This window comes from Herpailurus yagouaroundi, unplaced genomic scaffold (genome assembly GCF_014898765.1).
Source record: "Herpailurus yagouaroundi ecotype Mexico unplaced genomic scaffold, PumYag 220, whole genome shotgun sequence".
Lineage (NCBI taxonomy): Eukaryota > Metazoa > Chordata > Mammalia > Carnivora > Felidae > Herpailurus > Herpailurus yagouaroundi.
Window position 1 is genome coordinate 2,450,856 of NW_024412451.1, and position 27,002 is coordinate 2,477,857.

Below are 27,002 nucleotides of genomic sequence, written 5' to 3' on the forward strand. Positions count from 1 at the left end.
TCCTGGCCCCTGCCCACCAGCCCCCTCCCCGGCAGCCTCTCACCTTGCTGGTGGCCCCCAGCCCGTCCAGGCTGCTCTCTCTCCAGGGTAACAGCTGCAGGCCTGGAGAAGCAGGCCGCGAGAAGACGTCCAGGCCTGCAAGGCGGGAGTCATTAGGGTCTGGGGGACACCTCTCCGCCCCCCCCCCCCACGCCCCCGCTCCTCTGGCCTCCCACCACTCACGTTCATAGCTCGCTGTCTGCGAAGGCTTCTTCTCGTACGCCACGTCCAGGTCAGACTCATTCCAGGCTTTGGGGGGCCGCCGGCGCAGCGTTAAGTCGTCTAGGGAGAAGTTGCAAATGGGAGATATGGCGGGAGGCTGGTCCCAGGCCCGCGTCCCTCCCATCCCCCAAATAGCGCCCCTGGTTCACCTTGAGCGCGCAGAGGCGGGGCGAAAGCGCTGCCGCCCGCGCCCAGTAGGGGGCTCCCAAAAGCGACAGGCGCATCGTAGGCTGAGGTCTGGGGGCGTGGCGAGGGCCCGCGCTCAGGGAAGAAGGCCTGGGGCCCTTCGGCCAGGGGGCTGCCACGCGGGGAGCCGGTGCGGCCCAGGAAGTCGAAGGTCGTGGGGGGACCCTGCTGGCGGAGCGGGCCCGATCCGGGTCGCGGGGAGGGCGCACGGCCGAGGGGGCCGCCTGCGCCATCGAAGGCGCGGGGCCGGGGCGAGGGCGCGCGGTCCAGGCTGCCGTAGGCATCCGGCTGCAGGTAGAGCGGGGTGCGCGGTGACGAAGGCCGGCCTTTAGGGGACAGCGGGCTGTAGGGGAGCAAAGCCGGGGCGTTCTCGGAGCGTCCGAAAGAGGAGGTGTCTGCGCCGTCGGTGGCCGCCTTCCGGGGAGACCCACGGCTGCTAAAGTGCTCGGGGACCGGGCTGGAGCTGTACCGGGACAGCTGTGGGGAGGCCCGCACATTGAGGGGGCAAAGGAGACATTAGTAGAGGGGGTTAGTAGAAGATCAAAAGAGGTCATCGAACATCCACGCGGGGGAGTTAGACCGGCGCTGGAGATTCAGGCACAGGGAGCCCTGGTGAGGAGTACTGGTGAGACAGCCCTGAAGTTGGGGGCCGAGGCTAGCCCCTACAGTGCCTTTCTGCCGCTTAGAAAAAGGCCCCGTTCTTCCGAGGGTCCTGTTAGATGTCCATTTCCACTGGTCCCCGCCTTCAGGTGCCCTTAAATAGCCCACAGACTCTATAATCCTATGGGACACAACTCCAGGCAGAAAGAAGCTGGCTTTGGGGGCTAACGTGGGGACCAAGGCGAAGAGGCTCACCCTAGAGGGGGCTCCCGCCTGTGAGCCGACAGGCGTCGGCGAGTCTGACCACAGCGACTCCAACTGTTTGGTCAGTTCATCCACCTTGGCCGCCGCCGTGTCCAGCTCCATCTGTTTGAGGTCCATGTGTCTCATGGCCAGCGCTGGGCAGAAGGGAAGGGCGGTAAGGACCCGGGTCGTGCGGGCAGAGCCCCGCCTCTACCCTGGAGGGCCCCTGGCGGGCAAGCCCCGCCCCCTACCCCAGCTCACACTGGAAGTTCAGGTCCAGAAGGTCCCTGGTGCTCTGGAATGCCTCGCTGTCCATGGTGCCGGCCGAAGCGGGGCGCCTGCGTGGGGTGTGAGGAGAGAGCCTTCTCAGACCCGGCCCGCAGGGAGCCAGGGGTCCTTGAGGAGCGGGACGGCACCTTTACTCTCCTGATTTTTTTCCACTGGAAGCGCTATACCCCTCCGCTTCCCTGGCTGGGAAATGCCAACTCCTTCAAATCTTCCTGGGGGCGCCTGGGTGACTCAGTCGGTTAAGCTTCCGACTTCGGCTCAGGTCATGAGCTCACGGTCCGTAAGTTCGAGCCCGGCGTCGGGCTCTGTGCTGACAGCTCAGAGCCTGGAGCCTGTTTCAGACTCTGTGTCTCCTCCTCTCTCTGACCCTCCCCCGTTCATGCTCTGTCTCTCTCTCGGTCTCAAAAAGTAAATAAAAACGTTAAAATCTTCCTGGAAGTCTCGGGTCAGAGTTCACTGTCCATCTGTCTATCTCAGTCCTAATGAGAGTTGAATCACTCCTTCATCAATTATCTACCGATCACCTACCGATCACCTACGGTGTGTGCCAGGGCCTGTGTAGTTGCTTGAGGGCATAACGAAATGAAATAACAACTATTTGTCGAGGGGCCACCGCCCGGGAGAACTGAGCTGAGTGCTTTGCACCCTCACTTGATGGTCACGATCAGTGTAGCAGGCCAGAAAGTGGGGCTCCGAAACATTTGTTCAACATCACTCGGCGGTACTAGGTTTCACACCTGGACCTAACTTGTGAGTCTGGGTCCTCTCGACCAGACAGGAAGAGTCCCCCACAGGGCAGGGACCGACTCAGCTTCCTCTCCCCAGAGCAGACCTTGTTCACAGGGACCCAGGGTTAACAGGAAGAATAGGGAGGTGGCTGGGCTGCTGTGGTCACGGGTTCAGAGGAACCGGTCAAGCCAGGACCATCCCCATGGTAGCCACCACGCCCCACCAGCTTTGCCACCTCCCCTGTCTGCACCAACCCCTTAGCTTTGGAGGTGCAGGCGTGGGAAGCAGGGCAGGCTGGGGCACGATGATTCTGGCCTCTGGGAAGCCTCGGAACAGAACCTGTTGGGGCTGGTGGTTCATCCGGGTGTGCTGGGAGCATGTGACTTTGGGCAACAAGTCCCTTCCACTCCCCGGGCCTCAGTTTCCCCAACGGTGGGAGGAGGAGGCCAGTCAGCTATTCTCAGAGGTCTCTTCAATCTCTCAGAGGCCTAGATTCTGAAATGGGAGGACCTTGAGACTGCAATTAAAGCTCTCCAGAGCCTAAAACTCTCAGCTTGGAAGTCTACTGTCTGAAAGTCCTGAGTCCAAGATTCTATCTTTGGAACATTCTGGAATTCTCCAGTGTTGCTAGCCTAGATGTCTCTGTCTTCCTGCACTGTGGTCTCTCTATCCCAGGATTCCAGCGTCCTAAAAGTCTAGCTGAATGCACGGTAGAGAGGACTATTGTGAGGATCCAAGTGGCCAGAGATTGCAAGAGGAATTAAGGCTCTGGGAATTCAGGCCTCAGAAAGTAGAAACCCCAGGAATCAGAACTCAGGGCCTTTAGAATCTCAGACACACATGAAAACACTCTTGTCTGTTAAAATATAAAAACGGACAACTCTATGCGGCCTCCAGTGCGCGCATTCTGGCAGTGAGAGGTTCTTCTGGGGGATTTCAGGACTCCCAAATTTCTAAGGCTCTCAGATCCCATGCTTGACAGCCTCTGGCTCTAAGGAAATGCCAAGGCTGGGCGTGGGGCCCTCGCAGGGCGGGAGCGGGCAGAGGGGTTGTCCGGGCCGCCAGGGGGCGCTCTGGGTCACGGCCCGAACCTGGCGGGGCAGGCGGACAGCGAGTGAGCTCAGACCCCGGGAATGCGCTGCGGGTCCGGGCAGGTGCCTCACCTCCCGCGACAGGCAAGGCGTGGGGGGCGAGGGAGGGAGCGGGCGGGGCGCGAGGGCGGTACAGGCCGCGCCTCTGCTCCCAGGTCCCTGCCCTCCGCTTCCACCTCCCGGATCCCCCTCCTGCGGACTCCAATCCACCCCAGGATACCCTCTAACCCAACTCCCACTCCTCCCCTCCCCTACCACCCCTAACTCTCCTTCCCCCCCCACCCCCGTGCACGCGGCCAAGCCAAGTTCTTCGGGGTTAAGGATCTCGGGGGGGGGGGGGGGCTTCCTGGAGGAATCATCCGCAGTGGGAACCAAGTCAGAGCGCCAGGCTAGGCTGGGAATACCCTACTTGAAATCCTACATTTCCGTCCGGACTGACTGTCGCTGGGAGAGGCCCCACCCTCTCTAGGACTTGGTTTTCCCCTCTCCAAGTCTCTACCCTGGGCTAGTTATATTCTGTGCCTCAGTTACCTCGTGTGTATAATGGGGGAATTAATACCTTCACCTCAAAAGGGTGTGAGGTTTGAGTGACATAATTTAGGTACAGTGTTTAGAACAATGCAGGCACCAAATAAAGTTCACACATATAGGATTCTTAATTAGGGACTTTTCATGGCTGTTCATTAAGATAACATAGGATCTGGCACACAGTGAGGGCTCAAGACCCAGAGTAACCTGTTGGGTTTTTTTTTCCCCCCTCCCAACAAGAGAGCCCTTTCGGCTCTTTCTGAGATTCTAAAAGCCATGAGTTTTGACCTCTGGAGCCTCGACTTCCTAAGCCCTAAATTCTCTCCGGTCACTAGTGAGTTTTGGCTAGTGGTCATCCCCAGTAATCTAGGCAGAGGTGCATGGGGAGAGAGAAGATTCCAGAGAGAAGGTGGGCTGTGCCTGCTCTGCAGCCTTAGTTTCCCCGGTGGAGTAGAGAGGAGTCATTCCCTGGGGTGGAGTCAGTGAAGCACCTTTGGGCAGTTGCCGGAAACTTCTGTAGACAATGGGGACCATCTCATCTACCTATCAGCGCTGAGCCTGGCTCACAGGGAGCTCTGCCTTGGCAGCCACGGTTATTATTTTTAATTTCATCTCAGGCTATCACCAAATGCCCTTCAAGCCCAGACATTAGGAAGTTCTTCCCTCTCTCATCAGAACCCCCTTCCTCCCCCACCCCCTTGTTTAATCCCATCACATGACTCATGGGGGCGGAGAGAAGGGGGAGACAGAGGGAGGTGCAGGTTCCTGCCCTCCCCCAGCTTCAAGGACAGACACACACCTCCAGAATTAGCCTCTATCCCTCGCTTATCTCCCACACAACCTCAGGTCAGACAGATGGGGGTGGAGGTGACATTTCTCACCTCAGGGTCAGGGCGAGGAGCCCTAGGAGAGAGAAGGTTAGTCAGAAAATCTGGTGGGAATGGATGGAATCCCGTCTCCCAGACAGGCTGCAGAAAGAGGAGGAAGCCAAACTCCAATCAACTCTGCTACCTGTGTGACTTCTTAGCCTCAGTTTACCCCTGTCCTCTCTGTGCAATGACTGTGTAGGGCCCAGGCATGCAAGCCTCCCAGAATCCAATCCTACCTTCTGGAATTCGGCCCTGGGTTCCAGAACCCCCTCTGCAAACCCCAAGTTATTTCCCACCTCCGTGGGGGTAATGGGAGGATCCCGCTCCCACCAGGGGGCGCCCTGGGGTGGAGGTCCCCCCTCTGGTTAGGCAGGTCTGACGCCCCGGTTAATGATATGTTGGCGATGTCGCAGCCCCACAGAGGTTGGAGAGCTGCCTCGGTTCCCCTCCTCGCCCCCACCCCAGAGCCGGAAAGTGTAGGGAGCGCCGGAACCTAGCCTCCAGGGGGACCTCGGGGGCTTGTCCTGCTACATTCCAGGGACCCGAGTTCCACTATCCTCATCCCACTCCTAATTCTACCTTGAGACCTAGAGGCTTGGTCGAGAAGGCAGCTGGAGGGCGGCAGGGATGGCCGCCCTTTCCAGGGTCCAGAAGTCCGAGTCTTGTCATTGCTGCCCAAGACTCAGGGATCTGATACTCCAATTCTACTCAGAGACTCGGGCTTCCGAGAGCGCCCAAGTCGTGGAACTCGGGAGTCCCAGCTCCAGCGTCCCCCCGGGACCACGGCGTCCGAGCCCTCCACCCCTAGAACTCAGGCATCAGGGTCCCCTTTCCTTCTGCCCAGTGAATAGGAGTTCTTTCCTTCGAAGGACCCTGGCATCTGCGAACGCCCAATTCCGCCCTGGGAATCGGTGTCCGAGTCCCCTCCCAGTCCTCCCAGGGACGCGGTGTCGGGCTCCCCCCGAGCCGCTGGACCCCAGGGGTGGGTGGAACTCACGGATCCGGGGCAAATCCTGGCACCGGGGGACTTCCTCCGGCTCCGGCTCCGGCTGCGGGGAGCGGAGGACGGGGCGGGGCAGGCGCCGGGAACAGGTTAGACGACGTGACTCCGGCAGACGGGAGGCGGGTCCCAGAGAGGAGGGGGAGTAGGGGTCGCCTCGAGCACCTTGGGACTTGTAGTCCTGCAGGGGCAGTAGGCCGACTTCTCGAGACGTTCCCATTGGGAATCACCCAAAGTCCATTTCACAGACAGGAAGGGCGAGGTCCAGAAGCCGAGGTCTATGTGGCCACGCAGATAGAATTCAGACTTTAATCTCGCCGGGGCTGCAGGAGGCAGACTCCTGAGTCCCTGTCCCACCCCTCCAGGCTTAGTTTCCCCCTCCTAGAAAGAAGATTTGGACGCCACTAAAGGGTTAGAAGGTTGGAGGTTGGGGGAGACTCACATGCCCCGCCCCTAAGTCGAGAAGACACCCTCGCTAAATCGGTATCCCCTCGAGTCTCTGAGTCTCAATCTCCCCGTCGGTAAAAAGGATGGGTTGGATCTTTATACAATTTCCTAGCAAGAGTCCAAAGTCTTAGGCTGGGACTACAATCCCCAGCAGCTTCCACGATGGACATGGGGCGTCTCCCCTCCTTGCGCCCTCTGGGAATTGTAGTCCCGAGCCCGCAGTCCCGGAGTCTCGCCCACGCTGGGGAAACTGTCTGGTGATCCCGGGCTGAGGGAACGCGTTCCCTTCCCCTGACCCTCCCTCCGCTCTGAGAAGCCGCTCACACCCAGAGAAGGAGGGACGCCCCAATTGTGGAATAGGATCCGAAATCACGGCAGAGGGGGCGGGAAGTGGCTCTGACACACTGGCCAGGAATGCAGTCGGGTCACCCTGTCTAGCCGCCGTCCCGCGGCTCCGCCCGCCGCCCCAAGCGGTGTGGTCCCTGTGCAAAGGGGCGTGGATGCGACCCCCAAATCCGCGGCCGCGTGCCGCTGTTTACACGCGCCCCCCGGCAGAGAAAGGGCGCTGCTCAAGCCTTCTACTCCCTCTCTCTTCCTCAAAGCCTTACAGGAGGGTCCCCCACGCACTAGACTAAATTCTCGGGGGCATCTATATGTCTCATTTGATCCACAAACCCTGCCCTTTAGTCCGCACCGCCCCACGCGTGATTAGCTCGTCTGGAAGCCCCGCCTCGGAGCCCACAGGCTCCTCCCTCTAGGTTTCCCGCGCCCTAGGAGTCCAGAAGCCCCGCCCCTGGCTGGTACTTCAACGCCCTCCGGAGGAATTACACCATTTCTCCATTTTCCCACCTGTCCCACTCAAGTTCCGAATTTCCCAGGCATCTGGGCCTCCCAAGAAGGGATTGTGACACTGAAAGCACAGCCCTGCCAACCTACACTCTTACCTGTCTCTTTAAGAATCTCAGACCAATCGACCTTCCTGTCTCTTTAAGAGTTAGAAGCTACCAATGTGGCTGCCCCTTTAAGGCGACGTTGGCGCAATTAAAGTCCGAGACATGGAGGGGGATATGCGCCGAGACCTGATGAGGCGCTAACTCCCGCCCAGGAGCCAAGCAGCTGTTTTCGGGAGCAGATTTTCGGGAAAAGAACGTCTTCCTCGGCTGTCTGCTCTGCGCAAGCGGAAACTCCCCCCAGTTCTGCTCGTAGAGAGAGCGTACTCCGAGCGACACCCCCGCGCTCCCGCGCCACATGGGCGCTCCCGGGCGAGGCCCCGCCCCTCTGGTTCCACGTGGTCGTCCACGGAGCCCCTGAGGCTCCGGCGGCTGGGTCTGAGGGAGGCACGGGTCCCGGGATGGCGGGGACCCCGTCCGGCGGTGAGTTGCATCAGGGCGGGACGACGGGGTGCAGAGAGTTGGCTGCCGGGAGGAGAACGGGGCGCCCAGGAGCGTTCGGACGGAAAAAGGGACATCCTCGAGACAGGACCTGTGGAGAGTGTGTCGCCCGCGAGGAAGGGACTTCAGACCGAGGGAGCGTATGGGGTGGGGGAAACTACCTTGGATCGGTGGAGACAGGGATGCCTCCGGGGAGCAGGCAGAGAACAGACCGGGTGAGGGGTTGAGGCGCTCAAGAGGCTGGGGCCAGTGGGTCCCGTAGAGAATTGGATTCACGGGAAGTGTCAGCAGACCTCCATTTCCCCTTCTGCAGGTGCTGCTCAGTTCTCTTGCCCCCCCAACTTTACCGCGACGTCCCCAACCTCAGAGCCCACCCGTTTCTCTTTGGAAGTGTTAACAGACCCAGATACGGAACTGTGGCTTATCCAGGCCCCTGTAGACTTCGCCCCGGACTGGTGAGTGGTCCCAGGCCACCTCCTGGGAATATGCTCCATCCTAGTGGATGAACTTGGGGGAAGTTTAGAGGGGCTTTTCTTGGGCATCCAGAAACGCGGTTTTCAGCTCTTTCCCCCCCCGTTTCACGGAAAGAATCTGATGGAGCTCCTGCCTTCCCCTTTCTCCTTGCAGCCTCAACGGGCGGCTAGTGCCTCTCTCTGGCTCCCAGATTGTGAAGGGCAAGTTGGCAGGCAAGCGGCACCGCTACCGGGTCCTCAGAAGCAGCGGTCCCCAGGCTGGAGGAGCAATCCTGCTGGCTCCCTCCGTGGCGGCAGGGGGGGGACTCACCTGTGCCCCAGCCCCCCAGGGCAGCCTGAGGATCTTTGAGGGTTCCCAGGAATCCCCACCAGGGACCCTGCTGCAGCCTATTCCAACAAGCCCCCCGCCACAGATCCCCCCTGACCTGAGGCCCCGGTTCTGTGCCTTTGGAGGCAGCCTACCGGTAACAGGGCCTGGGTCAGCCTTGGCACTGAAGTCACCCGCCTCAAAAAAGAAGAAAAAGAAGAGGCAAATACCAGAGGCCCCAGCTCCCCGGGAGGCAGTGAATGGGCTGGGGGCCCTGGCGGGGGACACAGCTTTGGGGTCCCCGGATGTGGCGAAGAAGAAGAAGAAAAAGCAGGAGCCGCCAGAACTCGAGGTGACGGAGCTGGTGACAGCCGAACCTGCGGCCGAGATGCTGGAGCCTCTGGAAGCGCTGTTCCCGTCACCCACCACCAGGAAGAGGAAGAGGCTGAAGGGGACAGAAGAGAGGCCGTCTGGGGAAAGGATGCTGATTGAGTCTCAGCCTCAGTCGGAGGAGGAGCCACAGGAGGAAGCCGTCCCACTGCCATCTTCGAAGAAGAAGAAGAAGAAAAAAGAAAAGGGGCACAAAGTCATGATGGAGCCGGGGACTGATGAGGCTCTAGAGCTGGAGAGGAGGCCTCTGGAACTCCCAGGGGAGATGATAGAGCCCGAACCACCACAAGAAGTTGAGCTTCAGGCTGAGGCAGCTCTAACGCCCACCAAAAAGAGGAGGAAGAAAGAAAACCGGCAAGACGAGACGGTGGAGCCAGGGGCAGAGGCAGTGGAGCCTCCGGTGGAGCCTGAGTTGCCAGGTGACCTTGAGGGTCGGGCATCCACCAAGAAGAAGAAGAAAGAACGGGGGCTCAGAGCAACTGAGCCGAGGACTGAGGTAACGGACCCACAGGGTGAGCCGATGGAGCCTGAGCTTCCGGAAGAGCGTGAACCTGAGGCAGGGGCAGATCCAGCATCTGCTAAGAAGAAGAAGAAGAAGAAGAAACGGGGCCGGGAAAGCGGGGTGCCAGAGGCAGCACCCCGGGAGGAGATGCCAGAGCCGCCGCGGAGTCCAGAGCCTGGGGAGGTGGCTTCCACAGGCCGGGAGAAGAAGTCGAAGAGGCTGCAGCCGGATCCTGTGTAGCCTCCTCCAGGGAAACTGACTGTGGTCAAGAAAAGCTGGAGGGGCGCCCGGGCGGCTCAGTCGGTTGAGACTCTTGATTTCCGCTCAGGTCACGATCTCGCGTTTCAGGAGATCGAGCGCCGCATCAGGCTGTGCGCCGACAGTGTGGAGCCTGCTTGGGGTTCTCTGTCTCCTCTCCCTCAAAATAAATACACTTTAAAACACAAAAAAAAGAAAGAGAAAGGAAAAGAAAGGGGAAGAAACGAAAAGAAAAGCTGGAGGTGACCGCCTGGGCCAGCAGAGAGCGAGGACAGAGAACCCCTTCCCGATGACGGCGCCGCCGCACCAGAAGCAGCCCGAGCCTGGAAAATGCTTTATTGTTACAACGAGGGCCTCTCTGGCGGCTGGGGTCATCGGGGCACTTTCAAGAAGGGCTCGTGTAGGACATCAAACAGCCTCCGGGCCTGCGTGAGAGCAAGAAAGAAACAAGGAACTGGTCATTAAATGAGCCATCTGCTTGCTGCATCCAGAGTGGGCTTTGGTTCTTTCGGTTTCGGCTCGGAGGGGACTCTGGGGGCTGGGAGAGAAACATCCTGATCTTGATTCTGTCCCAGGCTGCCTAGGTGAGTTAGGGCTGGTCCCCACCCTCTCTGGGCCTCGGTTCTCCCCAACTGTAGGAGAAGCACTGTGGGCCTTCCACAGCCTTAGAACTTTGGGATCTGAGGTGCCATCCATGTAGTGCTCCCTCCTGTCCCCGACCCCTCAAGCCCATTCCCACAGTTCTTACCTTTTGGGGCCCCAGGCCCGGGCACAAAGCCAGATCTTCTCGGGACGCAGCTATGAGCTGTTCCAGAGACTGAGGAAGGTGGAAGGTGAGGGTCAGAGATGGGGAGCACAAAACTACCCTGCCCCAGCTCATCGGGGGTCTAAGATCTCCCTGGAAGGAGGTGAGGTCCTGTGGGAGGGCGGGGGGGGGGGGGGGGGGGGGGGGGACATTCCTTGAAAAAGCAAGGGGGCAGAAATGCCATCAGGACTAGGAACCATTCCTTACCCCAAAAGTAGTTAGGAGGGTCTGGCTGTCAGTTTTATTGACAGACTTCACGGTGGTCAGGCATTCAGTCACCTGGAAGGGAGGGGAGGAGGCAGAGGTGCGGCACGAGAAGAAATGAGAGCGATCTGAGCACTGGGTCACCACTGTGTCCCCAGACTGCCCCGCATGCAGGAGGTGTTCAATAAATGCCCCCCCCCTTTTGGCTGATTAAAAGTTCATCTCAGAGTGGGTCCCCCACTAGCTGAGAGAATATTGGTCACATCATGAGAAGATAAATGCCATTTCTCTTGAGTTGGTTCTGCCCAGGGTAGACCATAGGCTCTGGAGTCAGATCTGTGTTCAAAACCAGGCCCCACTGCTTGCTCCCTATGAGGGCTGGGCAAGGGAATTGACCTCTGGACTTTCTTTTCAGGCAAACGGGGGTCCTAACAGTACCCGCCTCGGGAGTGGTGGTGGACATCCACCATTACTCAGGCGTTGGAGCTCAGGTTAAATGCTTCATTCGGTAAATACTCCCTGAGCACCCACTAAGTGCTGGGTGGTGCTGGGGACACAGGAGGGACTAAGCCAGCCAGCCTGGCCAGAATGCATGCAAGGTCAGGGGTGGACAGAGCTGCTGGGCGGAATAGGCAGGGCCTTGTAGGGTGTGGTGAGAAGGCCAGGTATTCCCTGAGGGTACTGGGGAGCCATGGGAGGATTCTGAGCTGGGGAGGACAGAAACAAGTTTGTGCTTAGGAAGAGAAAGGTGATGAACTGAGGGGGAGACTGGGGAGGAGAGGTAGGATTCCAGCAGCAGGGAGGGGCCAGGGGCGGGGGGGGGGGGGAGGCAGGCAGGGAGGTGTAGTGGCCTCACCCGGGCGACAAAGTCCTGTTCCAGCTTCTCCATCAGGAGGTCCGCCGGCTTCTGCTCATAGGCCTTGTAGGTCTCCAGGTACCGCCCGGCCTCCTCAGGGCTGGGGTGAGAACATTCGGGTCAGGCAGTGTGGCGAGGGCAGTGCTCATGTTTTAGATTCATTTCATCGCCCTAGTAGTCGTCAGTGCCGATGCTAAAAGTTCCAAACTCGAATACAGAGCAAACTGAACTTTCCTCCCCGAAAAGGTCCCTGGCGGTAGCCCCGGCCAGGCACATCTTTACACATCTTTGCTGGCAAAGGGACAGAGCTTGGGAGCCTGACGAGTTGTTGGGCTCAGGTTCGCCCTTCCCACCTGCGTGACCCCAGGGCCAGGGATTTTCTCTCTCTGGGCCTCAGTGTCCTCATCTGCAGAGTGGCGTGGATAGCGGAATTGTGACAATTACACGCGTCATCGCTCCCAAGCGCTCAGAACCGTGCCTGGCACTTAGAGCCCGTTTAAGAAATGTGAGCTATTCTGGAAGGGAAGTCAGCGCCGCCGTGGAGCCGGGGCGGGAGAAAAACCAGAAACACTGTTACTATTTTCCCGGCCGCAGGAAGACAAAACTCAGGATGCAATTCAGTTCCCACTGAAGATTTTTAATATAGCGCACTTTCAAGAGAAAGGCTGCGGGGTGAGCCGACTGCTGAAGCTTTTATAGCAACTAACCTGATTTAATAATCGCCATTAATTTTCACGTCAGGCACTGAGGTTTTTTCTTTTCTTTTTTTTTTTTTGACATGTAATGAACAGTTTCAAAGGTGGGTGGGACAACCGAATCTTAAAAAGGGTTTGTATGTGTGCGGAATAAAGTAACCCAGGTTTATCAGCACTGGGAGAAAGCTGGCCTTTTTTGTTCTTTGAACTTGAGACTAGGGAGTTGAGTCCAAGTAAAGGAAGGACCTGTGCCGAGGCATTTTCTGTTAGCCTTCAAATCCCAGCTAATAAGCCATCTTTGCTGATCAAGTGTTGGTCCATATTCCTGAAAGAAACCTTCATTTTTCTAATACTGTTTTTTCCCCGTGACGTGGGCTTTGTGGCTCTCCCCTCACTGCAGCAGGATTATCCTTCCGGTTCTTAATTTGTTCAGGGCACAATCTGCTTTCATTTTTGCCCTCTGCAGTTCTCAGCAGGATGTCTTCCCATGTCAGCAGAAAGAGCTTGACCCCTTTTATGGGATGGTTGCAAAATATCCCATAATTTGGATGTAAAGACATAGGAAACATTCCCCTTCCGGGGGCCGACGCACTGTTCTAACTCACCGTGTTCAGAAGCTTCCAGAGAAGGATCCTCTAAGGCAATTATTATTTTCAAACCATTATACACAGAGAGGGAAAGAGACCAGCGGGGGGTTGAGTCACTTGCCCAAGAGCCTGGTCGGTAAACTATGCAACTCTTGATCTCTTGGGGTCATGAGTTCAAGGTCATGACCTGGCCTATCTCCACGATGGAGTATTACACAGCTGGGAAAGAATGTGCATCTGGACAATGGGATATTATTCAGCAATAAGAAGACTGAGCTACCACGGCGCCTGGGTGGCTCAGTCGGTTAAGTGTCTGACTTCCTCTCAGATCATGATCTCATGGTTTGTGGGTTCGAGCCCCGTGTCGGGCTCTGTGCCGACAGCTCGGAGCCTGGAGCCTGCTTCGGATTCTGTGTCTGCCTCTCTCTCTGCCCCTCCCCACTCATGCTCTGTCTGTCAAAAATAGACGAATATTAAAAAAAATTTTTTTTGGGGCGCCTGGGTGGCGCAGTCGGTTAAGCGTCCGACTTCAGCCAGGTCACGATCTCGCGGTCCGTGAGTTCGAGCCCCGCGTCAGGCTCTGGGCTGATGGCTCGGAGCCTGGAGCCTGTTTCCGATTCTGTGTCTCCCTCTCTCTCTGCCCCTCCCCCGTTCATGCTCTGTCTCTGTCTGTCCCATAAATAAATAAAAACGTTGAAAAAAAAAAAATTTAAAAAAAAATTTTTTTTTTTTTTTTAAAGAAGAGTAAGCTACCAAATTACAAGAAGGCACGGAGGGAGGTTAAAAGAATACTGCTAACTGTTTTGTCCTACAGAGATGACTCTGGGTGGGCTCCTGGATGGGGGCTGGAAATGGAGCTAATACTCAACTGGGTCCATGTAAGGAAGACTCCATAAAATCCCAGTACTAGGGGACTCAGAGCTTCCAGAAGGGCAGCCACTGGGAAGTGATACACCCCAATTCCACGGGGACAAACTCCTGCACACAGGACCCTCCCAGACCTCTCGCCCTACGTCTCTCATCGTCTTGCTGTTGATTCTCTTAACATCATACCCTTTATTAAACCGGAAAATGTGCTTCCCTGAGCTCTGAGCCTCTCAGGGAGTCACTGGGAGCGGGACGGTCAGAAGTACAAGCGGGGTTTATGACTGGTGTCTGAAGTGGGGGGGGCAGTGTTGGACTGAGCCCCTTCACCTGTGGGACCTGAGGCCATCCCCAGGTAGTGTCAGAAGTGAGTTAAATGGTAGGACGCCCAGCTGGTGCTGCAGAGACTTGCTTGGTGTGGGAAAAACTTTGGCGCATCTGGTGGTCTGACTTGGGCTCAGGTCCTGATCTCACGGTTTGTGAGTTCGAGCCCCACACAGCCCTGTACTGTGAGCACAGAGCCTGCTTTGGATCCTCTGTCTCTCTGTCTCTCTGTCTCTCTCTCTCTCTCTCTCTGCCCTCCCCCACTTGTTCTCCCTCTCTCTTCTCTCTCAAAAATGAATAAAGATTAAACACACACACACACACACACACACACACAGGATAAAGACCCACATTAGGGAAGCACTGGCATTTTTTTTCCTACACACAAGGAGAATCGTGGGTTTTTCTATTTCTACTACAGATTGTATGATTCCAACTATATGATATCCTGGAAAAGGCAAAACTAAGCAGACTGTGAAAAGATGAGGAGTTTGGGGGTGGAAGGGATGAATAAGTGGATCACAGGGGAAATTTTAGGGCAGTGCAACTATTCTGTGTGATACAGAATTTATGGACACATTATCATACCTTTGTCAAGACTCAGAATATAAAACAGAGAGCAACAGGTCATGATCTCACGCTCCGTGAGTTCGAGTCCCATGTCAGGCTCTGTGCTGACAGCTCAAAGCCTGGAGCCTGCTTCCGATTCTGTGTTTCCCTCTCTGTCCCTCCCCTGCTCATGCTCTGTCTCTGTCTCAAAAATAAATTAATAAAAACATTCAAAAAATTTTTTTAAAAATAAAAATAAAACAGCAAACCCTAACATAGACTATGGGCTTTCGTCAATAGTAATAGTAACATATCAACACTGGTTCATCGGTTGTAACGAATGTACCACACTAATTAATACAATACATAGGGACACCTGGCTGGCTCAGTCATACAGCACTCGACCTTTGATCTTGGGGTCCTGAGTTCAAACACCACGCTGGGCATGGAGCCTACTTTTGGTTAAGCGTCCGACTCCTGATTTCTGCACAGGTCATAATCTCACGGTTCGTGAGTTCAAGCCCTGCACTGACAGCTCAGAGCCTGGAACCCGCTTCAGATTCTGTGTCTCCTCTTTCTGCCCCTTCCCTGCTCGCACTGTCTCTCAAAAATAAATAAATGTTAAAAAAACTTTTTTAGGGGTGCCTGCGTGGCTCAATCGGTTAAGCATCAGACTTCAGCTCAGGTCATGTCCTCATGATTCAGGGGTTCAAGCCGCGCATCAGGCTCTGTGCTGACAGCTCAGAGCCTGGAGCCAGCTTCCGATTCTGTGTCTCCCTCTCTCTCTGCCCCTCGCCCACTCAAGCTGCCTCTCGGTCTCAAAAATAAGTAAATGTTAAAAAAAATTTTTTTGTTAAAGACTGCTGTATTTCTTTAAAAAAATTAAAATTAAAAAAAGAAATAAAAAAATACAAGAGAAAAGTAATAGGAGAAACCACATGCAGGGAGAGAAGAGGTATTTGGTAATTCTTTGTGATTCCTGATATTCCTTATAAACTTAAAAACTGCCCTAGGGACACCTGGGTGGCTCAGTCAGTTAAGCAACTGACTTCAGCTCAGCTCATGATCTCATTGTCCAGTCCGTGGGTGCAGGCCCCGCGTCAAGCTCTGTCCTGACAGCTCAGAGCCTGAAGCCTGCTTTAAGTTCTGTGTCTCCCTCTCTCTCTCTGCCCCTCCCCACTCATGCTCTGTCTCTCTCAAAAATAAATAAACATTAAGAAAAAAAATTTGGAGGGCACTTGGGTGGCTAAGTTGGTTAGGCGTCCAACTTTGGCTCAGGTCATGATCTCACAGTTTGTGGGTTTGAGCCCCGTGTTGGGCTCTGTGCTGACAGCTCAGAGCCTGGAGCCTGCTTCAGGTTCTGTGTCTCCTTCTCTCTCTGCCCCTCCCCCACTCTCACCTTGTCTCACTCTGTCTCTCAAAACTAAATAAATGTAATAAAAAAAATTAAAAAAAATTTTTTTTAATGCTCTAAAAAATTAGTATTTTTAAAAATATGAACACCCTGCGTTGGGCTCTGTGCTGACAACGGAGAGCCTGCTTGGGATTCTCTCTCCCTCTAGCTCTCTGCCCGTCCCCCGCTCACACTCTTGAGCACTCTCTCTAAATAAATAAATAAACTTAAAAAAAAAAAAAGTTTTTTTAAAGGGGCGCCTGGAGTGGCTCAGCTGGTTAAGCATCTGACTCTAGGCTCCGGTGGGATCAGGTCATGATCTCACAGTTTGTGAGGTTAAGTCCTGCATTGTGCCTACTTGGGCTTCTCTCTCTCTCTCTCTCTCTCTCTCTCTCTCTCTCTGTCTCCCTCTCTGCTTCTTCCCTGCTTGTGTCTCTCTCTCTCTCAAAATAATAAACTAAAAAAAAAAAAAAAAAAAAGAGAGAGAGAGAAAGAGATCTCCAGGTAAGGACACGACCACGTAAGGCACAGAACAGCATCTACATATAACCATATGTCTACACTGCCACATGTATATACACCGTGTGTATGTACCATATATATGTACGACTAGACGTATGCACACATGTACCATTTTCATGTCGCTTCTCCTCTGTGAACTACGTGAATGTGCCATCTATTTAACACAAGAAAGTTTAACCAGTGTATATATTCAGAACAAAAAGAAGCAGAAGACAACAGCCTCACTCTCATCCACATCTATGCCTCATACGGTCCCCAGAGGTCAGCACTGTCCAGGGCCTGGAGCCTCTGGAGCCTCTGGAGCCCTTTCCGTTTATCCACATACGAGTCTGTTCATCAACACAGCTCATTTTCTTCCTCCCTTCTTTATATAAATAAAAATACGAGGCCGTTCGCTTCTGCAACTCTGGTTCTCACCCACTGATGCTACAGTGATGGCCCATGTCACTTCGGACACGCGTGAGCACGCACGAGCGGGGACTATCCTAGTGCAGGAGTTTCTGTGTCGAAGAGTGGTGTCTATTTTCTGTTTCAATAGCCCGTCAAGTCTCCTGCCAAGCAAATATGCGGGTGCCCGTTTCATACTACCCATCCGAGAGACTTGCACCAAATTTAGGGCACCTCGCTTTGTTGTTTTTTTTTTTTAATGTTTATTCATTTTTTTAAAATGTTTATTTATATTTGAGAGAGAGAGACAGACAATGTGCAAGCGGGGGAGGGACAGAGAGAGACAGAGACAGACTCTGAAGCAGGCTCCAGGCTCCGAGCTGTCAGCACAGAGCCTGATGTGGGGTTTGAACTCTCGAACCACGAGATCATGACCTGAGCCAAAGCCAGACGCTTAACCAACTGAGCTACCCAGGCGCCCCTGAATGTTTCTCATTTTTGAGAGAGAGAGCACAAGCAGGGGAGGGGCAGAGAGAGAGGGAGACAGAGGATCCAAAGTAGCCTCTGCATGGACAGCAGAGAGCCCCACACGGGGCTGGAACTCAGGAACTGCCAGATCACAATCTGAGCCAAAGTCAGACGCTTAACCAACTGAGCCACCCAGACGCCCCAGCACCTCGTTTTTTAAAATGTGCTTTTTTCTTGATAAACCATATGGTTGATATTTTTTTCATGTGTTTTGGCAACCTGCATTAAACTCTTATTTGGGTTCTTATTGACTTGTGGGAAGTTCTTTACATATATAAATATATAATAAACATGTTCAAATATATGCATATGAATATAAACATTTAAATGTATTTGCACTGTATAAATATAACTTATATATACATACATAAATTAGAGACGTTAAGTATTTTCTATTTATATGTACGTATATATATATATGTATATATATACGTGTGTGTGTGTGTATATATATATATGCAATATATACACAGCAAATACTTTTTGGTAATTTGTCACTTGTCTTTCAACTTTATTTACAGTATGTCTTACCACCTAGAAGTTTTAAAATTTTAATTTTCTCAAATCAGCCAACCTTTTTCTTTATGGCTTTGGGGTTCTGGGTCTTGCTTTGGAAGACTTTTCCTACCCCAAGATTGTAACAAATATTCTCCTGGGGTGCCTGGATGGTTCAGTCAGTTAAATGTCAGACTTAGTTCAGGTCATGATCTCAAAGTTCATGGGTTTGAGCCCCGTGTTGGGCTCTGTGCTGACAGCTCAGAGCTTGGAGCCTGCTTTGGATTCTGTGTCTCTTTCTCTCTCTACCCCTCCCCCACTTGTGTGTGCTCTCTCTCTCTCTCTCTCTCAAAAATAAATAATCATTAAAAAAAATTTTTTTTAATAAATCAAAAATAAAAATAAAAAATATTCTCCTGGGGAACCTGGGTGGCTCAGTCGGTTAAGTGTCTGACTTCAGCTCAGGTCATGATCTCGTGGCTTGTGGGTTCAAGGGCTACAACAGGTTCTCCGCTTTCAGCAAGGAGCCCCCTTCAGATCCTCTGTCCCTCTCTCTGTCTGCCCCTCCCCCCATTCACACTATCTCTCTCTCTCTCAAAAATAAAATAAACATTAAAAACTAGATATATATTCCCCTATAAGATTTCTTCTAGGGCACCTGAGTGGCTCAGCTGATTAGGCATCCGACTCTTGATTCAAGCTCAAATCATGATCTCACAGTTTGTGAGCTGAGCCCTGGTGTGTCAGCTCCAGCATAGAGCCCAGCTTGGGATTCCCTCTCTTTCCCTCTCTCTCTGGCCCTCCTCCTCTCTCTCTTTCTCAAAATAAATAAATAAATGTAAAAAAAACATAATGAGCCTAATTACTTAAAAAAAAAGATTTCTTCTAACACCTTTTTTTTTTTAATGTCAATAATTTCTCAGGATTTAATTTTTTTTTCTTATGGGGTGAGGAAGGTATGTCTTTTTTTCCAACTGGAAATTAGCCAATCTAAATAGTCTTTAGAGGGGCGCCTGGGTGGCTCAGTCAGTTAAGCATCTGACTTCAGCTCAGGTCATGACCTCAAGGCTCATGGGTTCGAGCCCCGCATCGGGCTCTGTGCTGACAGCTTGGAGCCTGGAACCTGCTTCAGATTCTGTGTCTCCCTCTCTCTCTGCCCCTTCCCTGCTCGTACTCTAGCTCTCACTCTCTCAAAATTAAATAAACATTAAAAGAAAAATTTAAATAGTCTTTAGAAACCTAGATGTGGAATTAATTATTCAGACAGATTTTAGGTCTGATTCGTAAGGAAGCAGTATGGCCCTGGCAATTTGATCTAGATCACCTGCTTTTGTGACTATAGCCCTAGAACACAAATATTAAGATCCTATTTTAAAGATGCAGAAATTGAGGCCGAGAGAGAGGCAGTGCCGGGACCAGGCTCACACGGGGAGCTCATGGCAGAAGGAAAGGGCTGGGGGGCAGAAGGGTGGACCAACTCTTAGGATAGAGCCTGACCTGGGCGGGGAAGCCTCGGTCTCACCTCCAGGCAAGGACCAGGGTGCAGTCAGCCAGGATGCACATCTTAGCCAGCTCCTTGAGGGCCTGCTGTGGATCTTTCTGGGTGGAAAAGAAAATCAGAATGGGAAATCTGGTAGTAAACAAGGAATTATACTCTTGAAAACCACAGCAGATTATGCCACGGTAGGATGCCAAGAGCCTTCCACTTAACTGGCACTCCCTAGGCTCTGACTGGGTGCCCACCTGTGCTGGGCAATGCTGGTAACACACAGTTACCAAGAGAGCCCGGGCTCTGCCCCCTGGGGCTCACAGTCTGATGAGGGAGATCAAACTGTCCCCATACAGTGATGACCCAGAGTGGCCAGGATTGGGATGGGAGAGCAGGAGCGGATACCTGACCTGCCCCGGGAATCAGGGAGAGCTTCCTGGAAGAGGGGACATCTGAACTGAGACCTGAAGGAGGAGGAGGAGGAGGAGTGAAGGACGCAAAGGAGAACGAAAAGGAAATTTTAAACATAGGGAAGACAGGAGGGGGGAAAAAGGACTTGAGGAATTGCAATTCACACGGAATGTGATGGAGAACGTAAAAGAAAGGGCGACCACATGGAAGCTGGGAAATGAACCCAGAGAGCAGGGCAGGGGTCTGGTCACATGGCCTCACGGGCCATAGTGAGGCACTGGGGAGCCATGGAGGGGTCTGGACATCAGATCTGTGCTTTAGGAACCCCCCCCCCCCCCCACCGCCGGCTGCTGTGAGGATGGAAGCGGTTGGGGCTGGAGGCCCTGAGACGAGAGAAGAGGCTGGGGCAGAGACCCAGGCGGGCCAGGCTGTGAAGGTAGGATGACATAGCTTCAAAACACGCTCAGGTGGCAGAGGGCTGGGACCAGCGGAAGTGGTGTGGGGAAGGAGGAGACAGGATTTTACCCTCGCGCCCCCTTGCCAACACAGGGTGTTAATGTCCGATGTAAAAATGGTTCACCTTGCACCTTCTCTTGGGATTCAACAATCCACTTGGCTGCTGCGAGGCCCGACAGATGAGGACCACGAGGCCGGGGGGGAAGTGACCCCTGCTTACCACGTCCACCTGGACGAGCAGGACCCGCAGGGCGAAGCTCTTCCCCAGGCTCTGCAGCCGCCCGTGGATGTAGTCCGGGTGGAGGTTGTGGTAGCGGAGGCTGGGGGGCAGGGGAGAGGGAGGGATTGGGAGGTCTCGCTCTCCCCGAGACCCTGGGAGCCCTTCTTTACTCTCACTGGAATGCAGAGGGCGCGGGCGACACCGGGACCTGAGGCTCAGAGAAGTTAAGTGACTTGCCTCAGGTCACCCATCAAGGAAGGCGATGGCGGGGTTGGCGGAAAGGGCTGCCTGGCTCTGGCTTCCCTGGAGGGATGGACCCCAGGTTCCTCACTGGGGAAGGGAAGAGACTTGGGCTTCGGGTAAAGGACAGGAGACAAGCGCCTAGAGGGTGTGGACTGGGGGACAAAGCGCAGCTGGTCTTGGGAAGCAGGCCTATCCCAGGGACTGTCTGCTTTAGCCTCAGAAGGCACTGGCAGGGAGGGGCTGGGGTGGCTTCTCCACCCAGGGAACTAGGGGACATCTCTGTCCAGCAGCCACCAGCTCTCGTACCTTGCAGGGAGGACAGGAACTTAGAAGGTTCACTTGCCCCATCTAGCTCTGTGTGCAGAGGGGCGCCCGGGAATGGAGAGGGAACTTGCTTAACTGCGGTACAGGCTGGTGAAATCCTGGCTCCCATCAACTCACCCTGGATGTCTGGGACCTGAGGGACCCTACCCCCAACCTGCTCAGACCCAGGACTCCAGGCGCCCAGCCCGTCCTCCCTCAGAACCAGTGTCTGGGCCTGCCACTCTCGTCACTCTGGGCACCTCCAGGAGAAGACCTCTTCCTCCCCTCCAGGTCACTAGGCCCAGAGCTGACAGGGCCACACCCCAAGGTCTCCCACCCAATGGTCCCAAACATGGGAGCACAGCCTCGCAGGCCTTCAGGAAGGTGGGGCAGCCCCCTCAGAGCTCACCTGAGGAAAAGGGCACAGGTGCTCTGGCCCAGCACATAGTCGGGAAGCACGTCACCAAACTCCCAGGGCACATTACGCACAAACTTCAGCACGGGGTTGCCCCTCTGGGGAGGGAAGGGCCGAAGCCATTAACAGGGAGGGCCCTGGGACCACTGCCAGCCCCAGGGCTCCCCTCCCCCTACCTGTGTCGACACCGCCCCATCCCCCATCCTGCCTGTGCCTGTTCCCCTCCCTCCAGAGTCCACCTCCTCAGCGGGGAATGCCCTTGGGTGCTCTGGCTTTGACCCAGACCTCTCCCCCAGACCTGGGCCTTAACTAGAAGTCCCTGAGTCTATCTCTCCGGCTCAGTCCTCTCCCCCAGCCCCACGTGTGTGCCCTGGGGTTGCTGGGCACTCCCCCCAGGATGTCCGTCTCACTGCATCCCAAGTGCCTTCAGCACCAGCTCCCGCACCTGCCCCTCCTCCCCTCATCTCAGGGACAGGCCCATCATCCAGAGACCCAAGCCTAGTCACGGACACATCCCTCTCCTCCAGGGGGGACGTCTACCTTCCAGGATTTTTTTTTTTAAGTTTATTTACTTATTTTGAGAGAGAGAGAGTGAGAGAGAGAGGGAACTCCAAGCAGGCTCTGCACTGTCAGCGCAGAGCCTGACACAAGGCTCAATCTCACGGACTCTGAGATCGTGACCTGAGCCGAAATCAAGAGTCGAATGCTTAGCTGAATGGGCCACCCGGGCACCCCCAGGATGACATCCCCATCAATGTCTCCCCCTGCACTGCCATAGCCCATACCCAGGCCCCTACCCTGCCTCCTCCTGGTCGCCTGCCCCAGTAGGGCCCCCTCCTGACCTCCGAACAGAAACCAGTGCTTCCTGAAGCACAAACCTGCCCCTTGGCCTGCTCTTAACCCCACCATGGCCCCCAGTGATCTGAGAGGAAAGCCCACGTGGCCTGTGACCCCCACCCCCAACAGTCAGGCATCTGCTGGACAGGCTCCGGGCTCTCACTCCACTCTGAACACACCCTGTAGCCCAAAATCGAGATTCTCTGAGCAAGTCAGCCTCTAACCCATCCGAGCAGTATTTATTGAGCGCCTACTGTGTGTCTAAGTGCTATGATACAGCAGGGACCAAGACAGACAAAGATCCCTGCCTTGTGGGGGACGCAGACGTTACACAAAACCATCTCGGGGATGAACGAGTCATTCTTAAATGAGGTGGAATGTGCTTTTAATAAAGAGGGTAGGACCTGCTCCACGGTGGGGTGTGGGTTGGGCAGAGTCGGTTAAGTGTCCAACTCTTGGTTTTGGCTCGGGTCGTGATCTCACAGTGTTGTGAGTTCGAGCCCCACATCGGGATCCGGGCTGGCAGCATGGAGCCTGCTTGGGATTCGCTCTCTCCCCCTCCCCCACTCACGCTGTTTCTGTCTCTCTCAAAATAAAAACATAAACTTAAAAAAAAAAAAAAAAAAGGAGGCGGGAGGTGAGGAGCGGCGATGAGGTCAGGAGGGTAGAACCTCCATGAATGGGATTAGTCCTCACAAAAGGGACCCGAGAGAGCTCCTTCACCCAGGTGAGGACGCAGGAAGTAGACAGCAGTCTATGAACCAGGAGGCGGGTCCTTCCTGGACACTGAATTGGCCAGCGCCTTGACCTTGGACTTCCCACCCCCCAGAAGTGTGAGAAATAAAAGTCTGCTGTTTAAACGACGCAGTCTACGGTATTTTTGTTTTAACAAAAGAATAGACACGGCACAACCTCAACCCACACCCGGTAGTTGGATGGATGAATGAAAGAATTCGCGTCGCCCAGAGCGCAATGGCAAGAGCTCTGACTTCCTTCCACTGCCCACCTGAGTGCCACCCCCGTACCCGTGTTTCCCACCAGAAAGCTCAAAGCCCCACTACTCCTTCCCCTCCTCACCTGCCGGGGGCTCACAATGATGCTGCTGGATTTTGTCCCCGGTTTGGGGGCCTGGTTGGGGGTCTCTCCTGCCAGGGGTTCTGGCCCCGTGGGGTGTGGAGCCCCAGCCCCTCCTGGAGGTCCCGAGATGGCATACTCGGCATAGGTCTGAGGGGCGGCCTGGGCTGAGGTCTCCATGGTGGGAAGGCTCCGCGTGGACTTGAATAAGGGCTTGAACTGTGGGGGAAGGGGAGGAGTGTCAAAATCTGAATCTAGCCACTCCTCCCTGCTCCTCAGCCGCTATACTGGTCCCAGCCACCAACTTCTCTCCCTTGGACCAGTGCACCTCCTCACCAGCTCCCCGCCTACATCCTTACTCCCCGAGGTCTGTTCTGTTCACGGTCATTTCACGTCCCTCTGCTCAGAGACCCTGGTGGCTCCCCCCTCAGAGTAAAAGCCAAAGCTGTCGCCACAGCCCACAAGGCTCTAGAAGATCTGTCCCTGCTCCCCGTCTCACCTCCCAGCTCCTTCCCTTTCCTTTCTCAATTCCAGCCCCACTGGCCTTCTTGCTGCCCTCAAATCCGTCAGGCTCCCTCTGATCCTGGGCCTTTGCATCGGCTGTTGCCCCTCTGCCCCAGAGGTTGCCACACAGTTCACTCCTTCACCTCCTTCACATCACTGCCAAGATGTCACCTCCTCAGAGAGGCAGTCCCTTGACCTAAGGGAGCGCCTCTCCCCCATCACTCCCTGTACCCTTAGCCCACTTTTTCTTCCTAGCGCACACGGAGCGGCCAGTACTCAGCACCAGCCAATTGTTTTCCTGCGGGAACGTGATGTCGGCGTGGTCAGATCCTTCAATTTACCAAGAGATGTCAAAGGTGCCGACTTTTCCTTTTAGTTGCAAGGCCTTCCAATTCTCCAATGTCAGCAATAAATTCATCCTTTGCAAACCAGGGGGCTGGCCACATAAAACACAACCCAAAGCCACGCGCTGCTTGCGTCTGCAGCCTCTGCCAGAGCCCTGTCTTGGAACCACCATGACATCTTACAGATAGGGAAGCAGACTCGCGGAGAGCAAAGGACTGTTTTCCCAAGGTGACCCAGGCCACAACATTTCCTAAACCACACCATGGACCTTGGAGGCCCCTTCCTCTCAATCCACACCCCCCCACCCCAGTCTGCCAGCGTTTCTCCCCATCTCCTCCTCTGTCCTACCCCCGCAGTAGGGGCCTCATCCTCATCCAGTGGTATGAAGAACTTCTTCCTCGTGGGTGGCCCGGAGGGCTGCCGCACTCCCTCTTCGTCCATCCCAAGGTTCTTCTGGGGCCTGAAAATGAAGACAGGGCGGCGGAGGCGAGTGAGACAGCAACGCCTGCATGCCCATCCTTCCAGCAGGAACCCCCACTCACGGCCATCCCGCCCCTAGAAATCCCAGGGCTCCAGGGCATCAAGTTCCAAACACCGAGCGCCCCAGAGTCTATAAAGCCCCGCCCACACGGAGCCTCACCTTCCGTTCGCCCCGCCCCTTACCGGTCCAGACTTTTCATTCGCCCCGCCCCTCGCTCCGCGCGTTCTAGTCACCCCGCCCTCACTGTTCCCCGCCTTCCGTTTGCCCGCCCCAGCCTCCGTCCCCCTCCGTCCCGCCCGCAGGGCTGGCGCCTGGATACCCTCCCCTCGCTCCATCTCGTCCATCTCTCAGGCACTGCAACGAATGGTTGGCCTCTGCGGCTGCCAATCGCCACCGGAGGTCCCTCCCCGCCCCTCTCGACCCAGCCCCGCTGTCTGAGCGCCGCGACGACTCACCTCCTCGTCCCCGAGCCGGGAGTAAAAGACCGGAGAGGGACAGAGGCGTCCCACCGCCGGCGCGGCCAGCGCGGCCCCGGGCTCGCCGCACTTCCGGCCTCTCTAGCCCTCGATCCCGCCCTCACCGTTCCCCAGAGGGGTAGAACTTCGACAGGGGCCGTCCCTGCGCAGCTCTCTATGATCCTGGAGGACTGCGGAGATTTGTGTTGGAGAGAGAGCCGTCCGTCTACCCCCCTGTACGTCCCTGATTGCCGAGAATTTCCATTTTGATGCCCTTATTAAGCACCAACTTGTGCTCGGGCTCCGGGCAGGAATCAGTGGGGAAAAACGGCGGGAGATCAAATTAGGTTCCTCCCCTCAGTACAGGCTTGGATGGAATCCCGGCTCTGCCATTGACTTGGCCTCAGTTTCCACATTCATTCATTATTTCATTCCACTCATATTCCCCCAGCGCTTCCTCTGTTCCCGGGCCTGTGAGGGGCAGTGTTACTGACTCAGAGGTGACCAACGACAACCATAGCCCCCTCCTGCCCTCCTGGAGCTCACAGTTCACTGGGAGAGGCCGACTCGTCCCCCAAAAGGGACGACCTGGAATGGTCAAGGCTGGGTTGGGAGATCCCAGACGCCCGGGAGAGGGTTGGGGAGGGGCCGCCCACCCAGCCCGAGGGTAGGGAAGGGCTTCCTGGAGGAAGGGACATCTGAGCTGAGACCTGGTTGATGAGTTAGTATTAGTCATTTCCTGAAAGAACAGTATCACACTGTTCTAACTTGCGGCTCTCTGATTACTAAGGAGAGAGAACATCTTTTTTGTGAGTTTATTGGTCTTATGTAGTTTGTCCTATGTGGATTGCTTGCTCATATCCTTTGCCCATTTTTTTTTTTAAACGGGATTGTATGCCTTTTTTATTAGTATTAATTTGTAGGAGTACTTTATGGATTCCGATTCTGATTCTTAGTCGATTTAATATATATTCCAAATATTTCCTCCTAGTGTGCACTTTGTATTTTTAACTATTTGTTTATGTCACAGAGAAGTTCTTAGTGTTTATTCACGCCTATCAGTGTGTTCCATCCTGACTTTGGATTTCGGTGGGTTGTTTAGGAAGCCTGCTATAGGCTAAGGTCAGAAATATATCCTACAATTGCTTAGAATACTTTTCTGAGTCTTGATTTTGTTTCTGTTTTTCATCTGTATCAGACTTACTTTTGAAAATACACTATGGTAGGAACTTAGGATGAATGTAGCCAATTGTCCCCAAACCATTTATTTTAAAAAGCAATCCTTTCCCCTGGGTGCCTGGGTGGCTCAGTGGGTTAAGCATCAGACTTCGGCACTCGGAGCCTGGAGCCTGCTTTGGATTCTGTGTCTCTCTCTCTCTCTCTCTCTCTCTCTCTCTCTCTCTCTGCCCCTCTACCACTCCCACTCTGTCTCTCTCTCTGTCTCTCAAAAATAAACATTAAAAAAATTTTTTTTAATCAATCCTTTCCCCAGTTTTGATATTTCACCTTTATCGTGAACCAAATTCCCATATATACATGGGTCTATTTCTGACATTTCTAGTGAGTTGTATTAAAAATCTGTATATCTGTTCCTTGCCTCCATGCTGCACTGTTGGATGATTTTATTCTGATGTTTTGTTATCCCATCAGGCAAGTCGCCCCTCTGTTCCGTTTCAAATCTATCTTTACCATTTTTATACCTTTTCTAGTGATTTTAGCAGCTGATTTCTACTTCCATGAAAAATCCTATTGAGACTGAGATTGGAATTTCAATGCATTGGTGGGTTAATTAAAAGAAGTTTGACATCTTTTTCATATACCTGAATATATTCATTGTCTCCATCTTTCCAAAGATTCCAGCTTCTGTGAGGAGACTACGATAAAAGTTTTTTTGTAAATAGTTTTCTTTTTTTGCACAGTGGATTCGTAAATACATTTTGGTATTAGTATCTTAGGACAGCTGTAGCAAAGCTCCAAAAACTGGATGGCTTAAGTAA

At 54.3% G+C, this 27,002-nt stretch overlaps 3 protein-coding genes across 10 annotated transcripts in view; 1 reads left to right on the forward strand and 2 right to left on the reverse strand.

Moving 5' to 3' along the window:
- Positions 1-7,294, reverse strand: part of PPP1R13L (protein phosphatase 1 regulatory subunit 13 like) — a 16,472-nt gene extending 9,178 nt beyond the window's left edge. The window contains exons 1-8 of one of the 5 annotated variants that reach the window (XM_040457401.1): positions 7,187-7,294; positions 5,793-6,073; positions 4,726-4,829; positions 1,552-1,628; positions 1,303-1,445; positions 411-924; positions 223-321; positions 44-135 (exon numbers count right to left, since the gene is read on the reverse strand). In XM_040457401.1, the coding sequence (XP_040313335.1) occupies positions 44-135; positions 223-321; positions 411-924; positions 1,303-1,445; positions 1,552-1,606 (903 nt within the window). In that variant the 5' untranslated portion in view covers positions 1,607-1,628; positions 4,726-4,829; positions 5,793-6,073; positions 7,187-7,294. Of the gene's footprint in view, positions 1-43; positions 136-222; positions 322-410; positions 925-1,302; positions 1,446-1,541; positions 1,629-4,725; positions 4,830-5,374; positions 5,770-5,792; positions 6,476-7,186 lie in introns of those variants that run through there. The other 4 variants (XM_040457400.1, XM_040457403.1, XM_040457402.1 and 1 more) reach the window with 4 other exon arrangements.
- Positions 7,295-7,470: 176 nt separating this feature from the next.
- Positions 7,471-9,656, forward strand: POLR1G (RNA polymerase I subunit G). The gene is made up of 3 exons (XM_040457405.1): positions 7,471-7,615; positions 7,947-8,088; positions 8,261-9,656. Exons 1-3 carry the CDS (start codon positions 7,594-7,596, stop codon positions 9,543-9,545), a joined length of 1,449 nt encoding a protein of 482 aa, XP_040313339.1. The 5' UTR covers positions 7,471-7,593; the 3' UTR covers positions 9,546-9,656.
- Positions 9,657-9,882: 226 nt separating this feature from the next.
- Positions 9,883-26,959, reverse strand: ERCC1 (ERCC excision repair 1, endonuclease non-catalytic subunit). Of its 4 annotated transcripts, none has more exons than XM_040457406.1 (10): positions 26,826-26,950; positions 24,418-24,529; positions 23,224-23,439; positions 21,304-21,407; positions 20,349-20,448; positions 19,295-19,371; positions 11,429-11,528; positions 10,576-10,647; positions 10,312-10,380; positions 9,883-9,988 (listed from the first exon to the last, which is right to left on the reverse strand). In XM_040457406.1, the coding sequence occupies exons 1-10, from the start codon at positions 26,939-26,941 to the stop codon at positions 9,935-9,937; spliced, it is 1,020 nt and encodes a 339-aa protein (XP_040313340.1). In that variant the 5' UTR covers positions 26,942-26,950; the 3' UTR covers positions 9,883-9,934. The 4 variants fall into 4 exon arrangements, with proteins under 4 accessions (XP_040313340.1, XP_040313343.1, XP_040313342.1 ...); XM_040457409.1 differs by lacking the exon at positions 26,826-26,950 and adding an exon at positions 25,006-25,131; XM_040457408.1 differs by lacking the exon at positions 26,826-26,950 and adding an exon at positions 24,733-24,772.
- Positions 26,960-27,002: the final 43 nt, after the last annotated feature.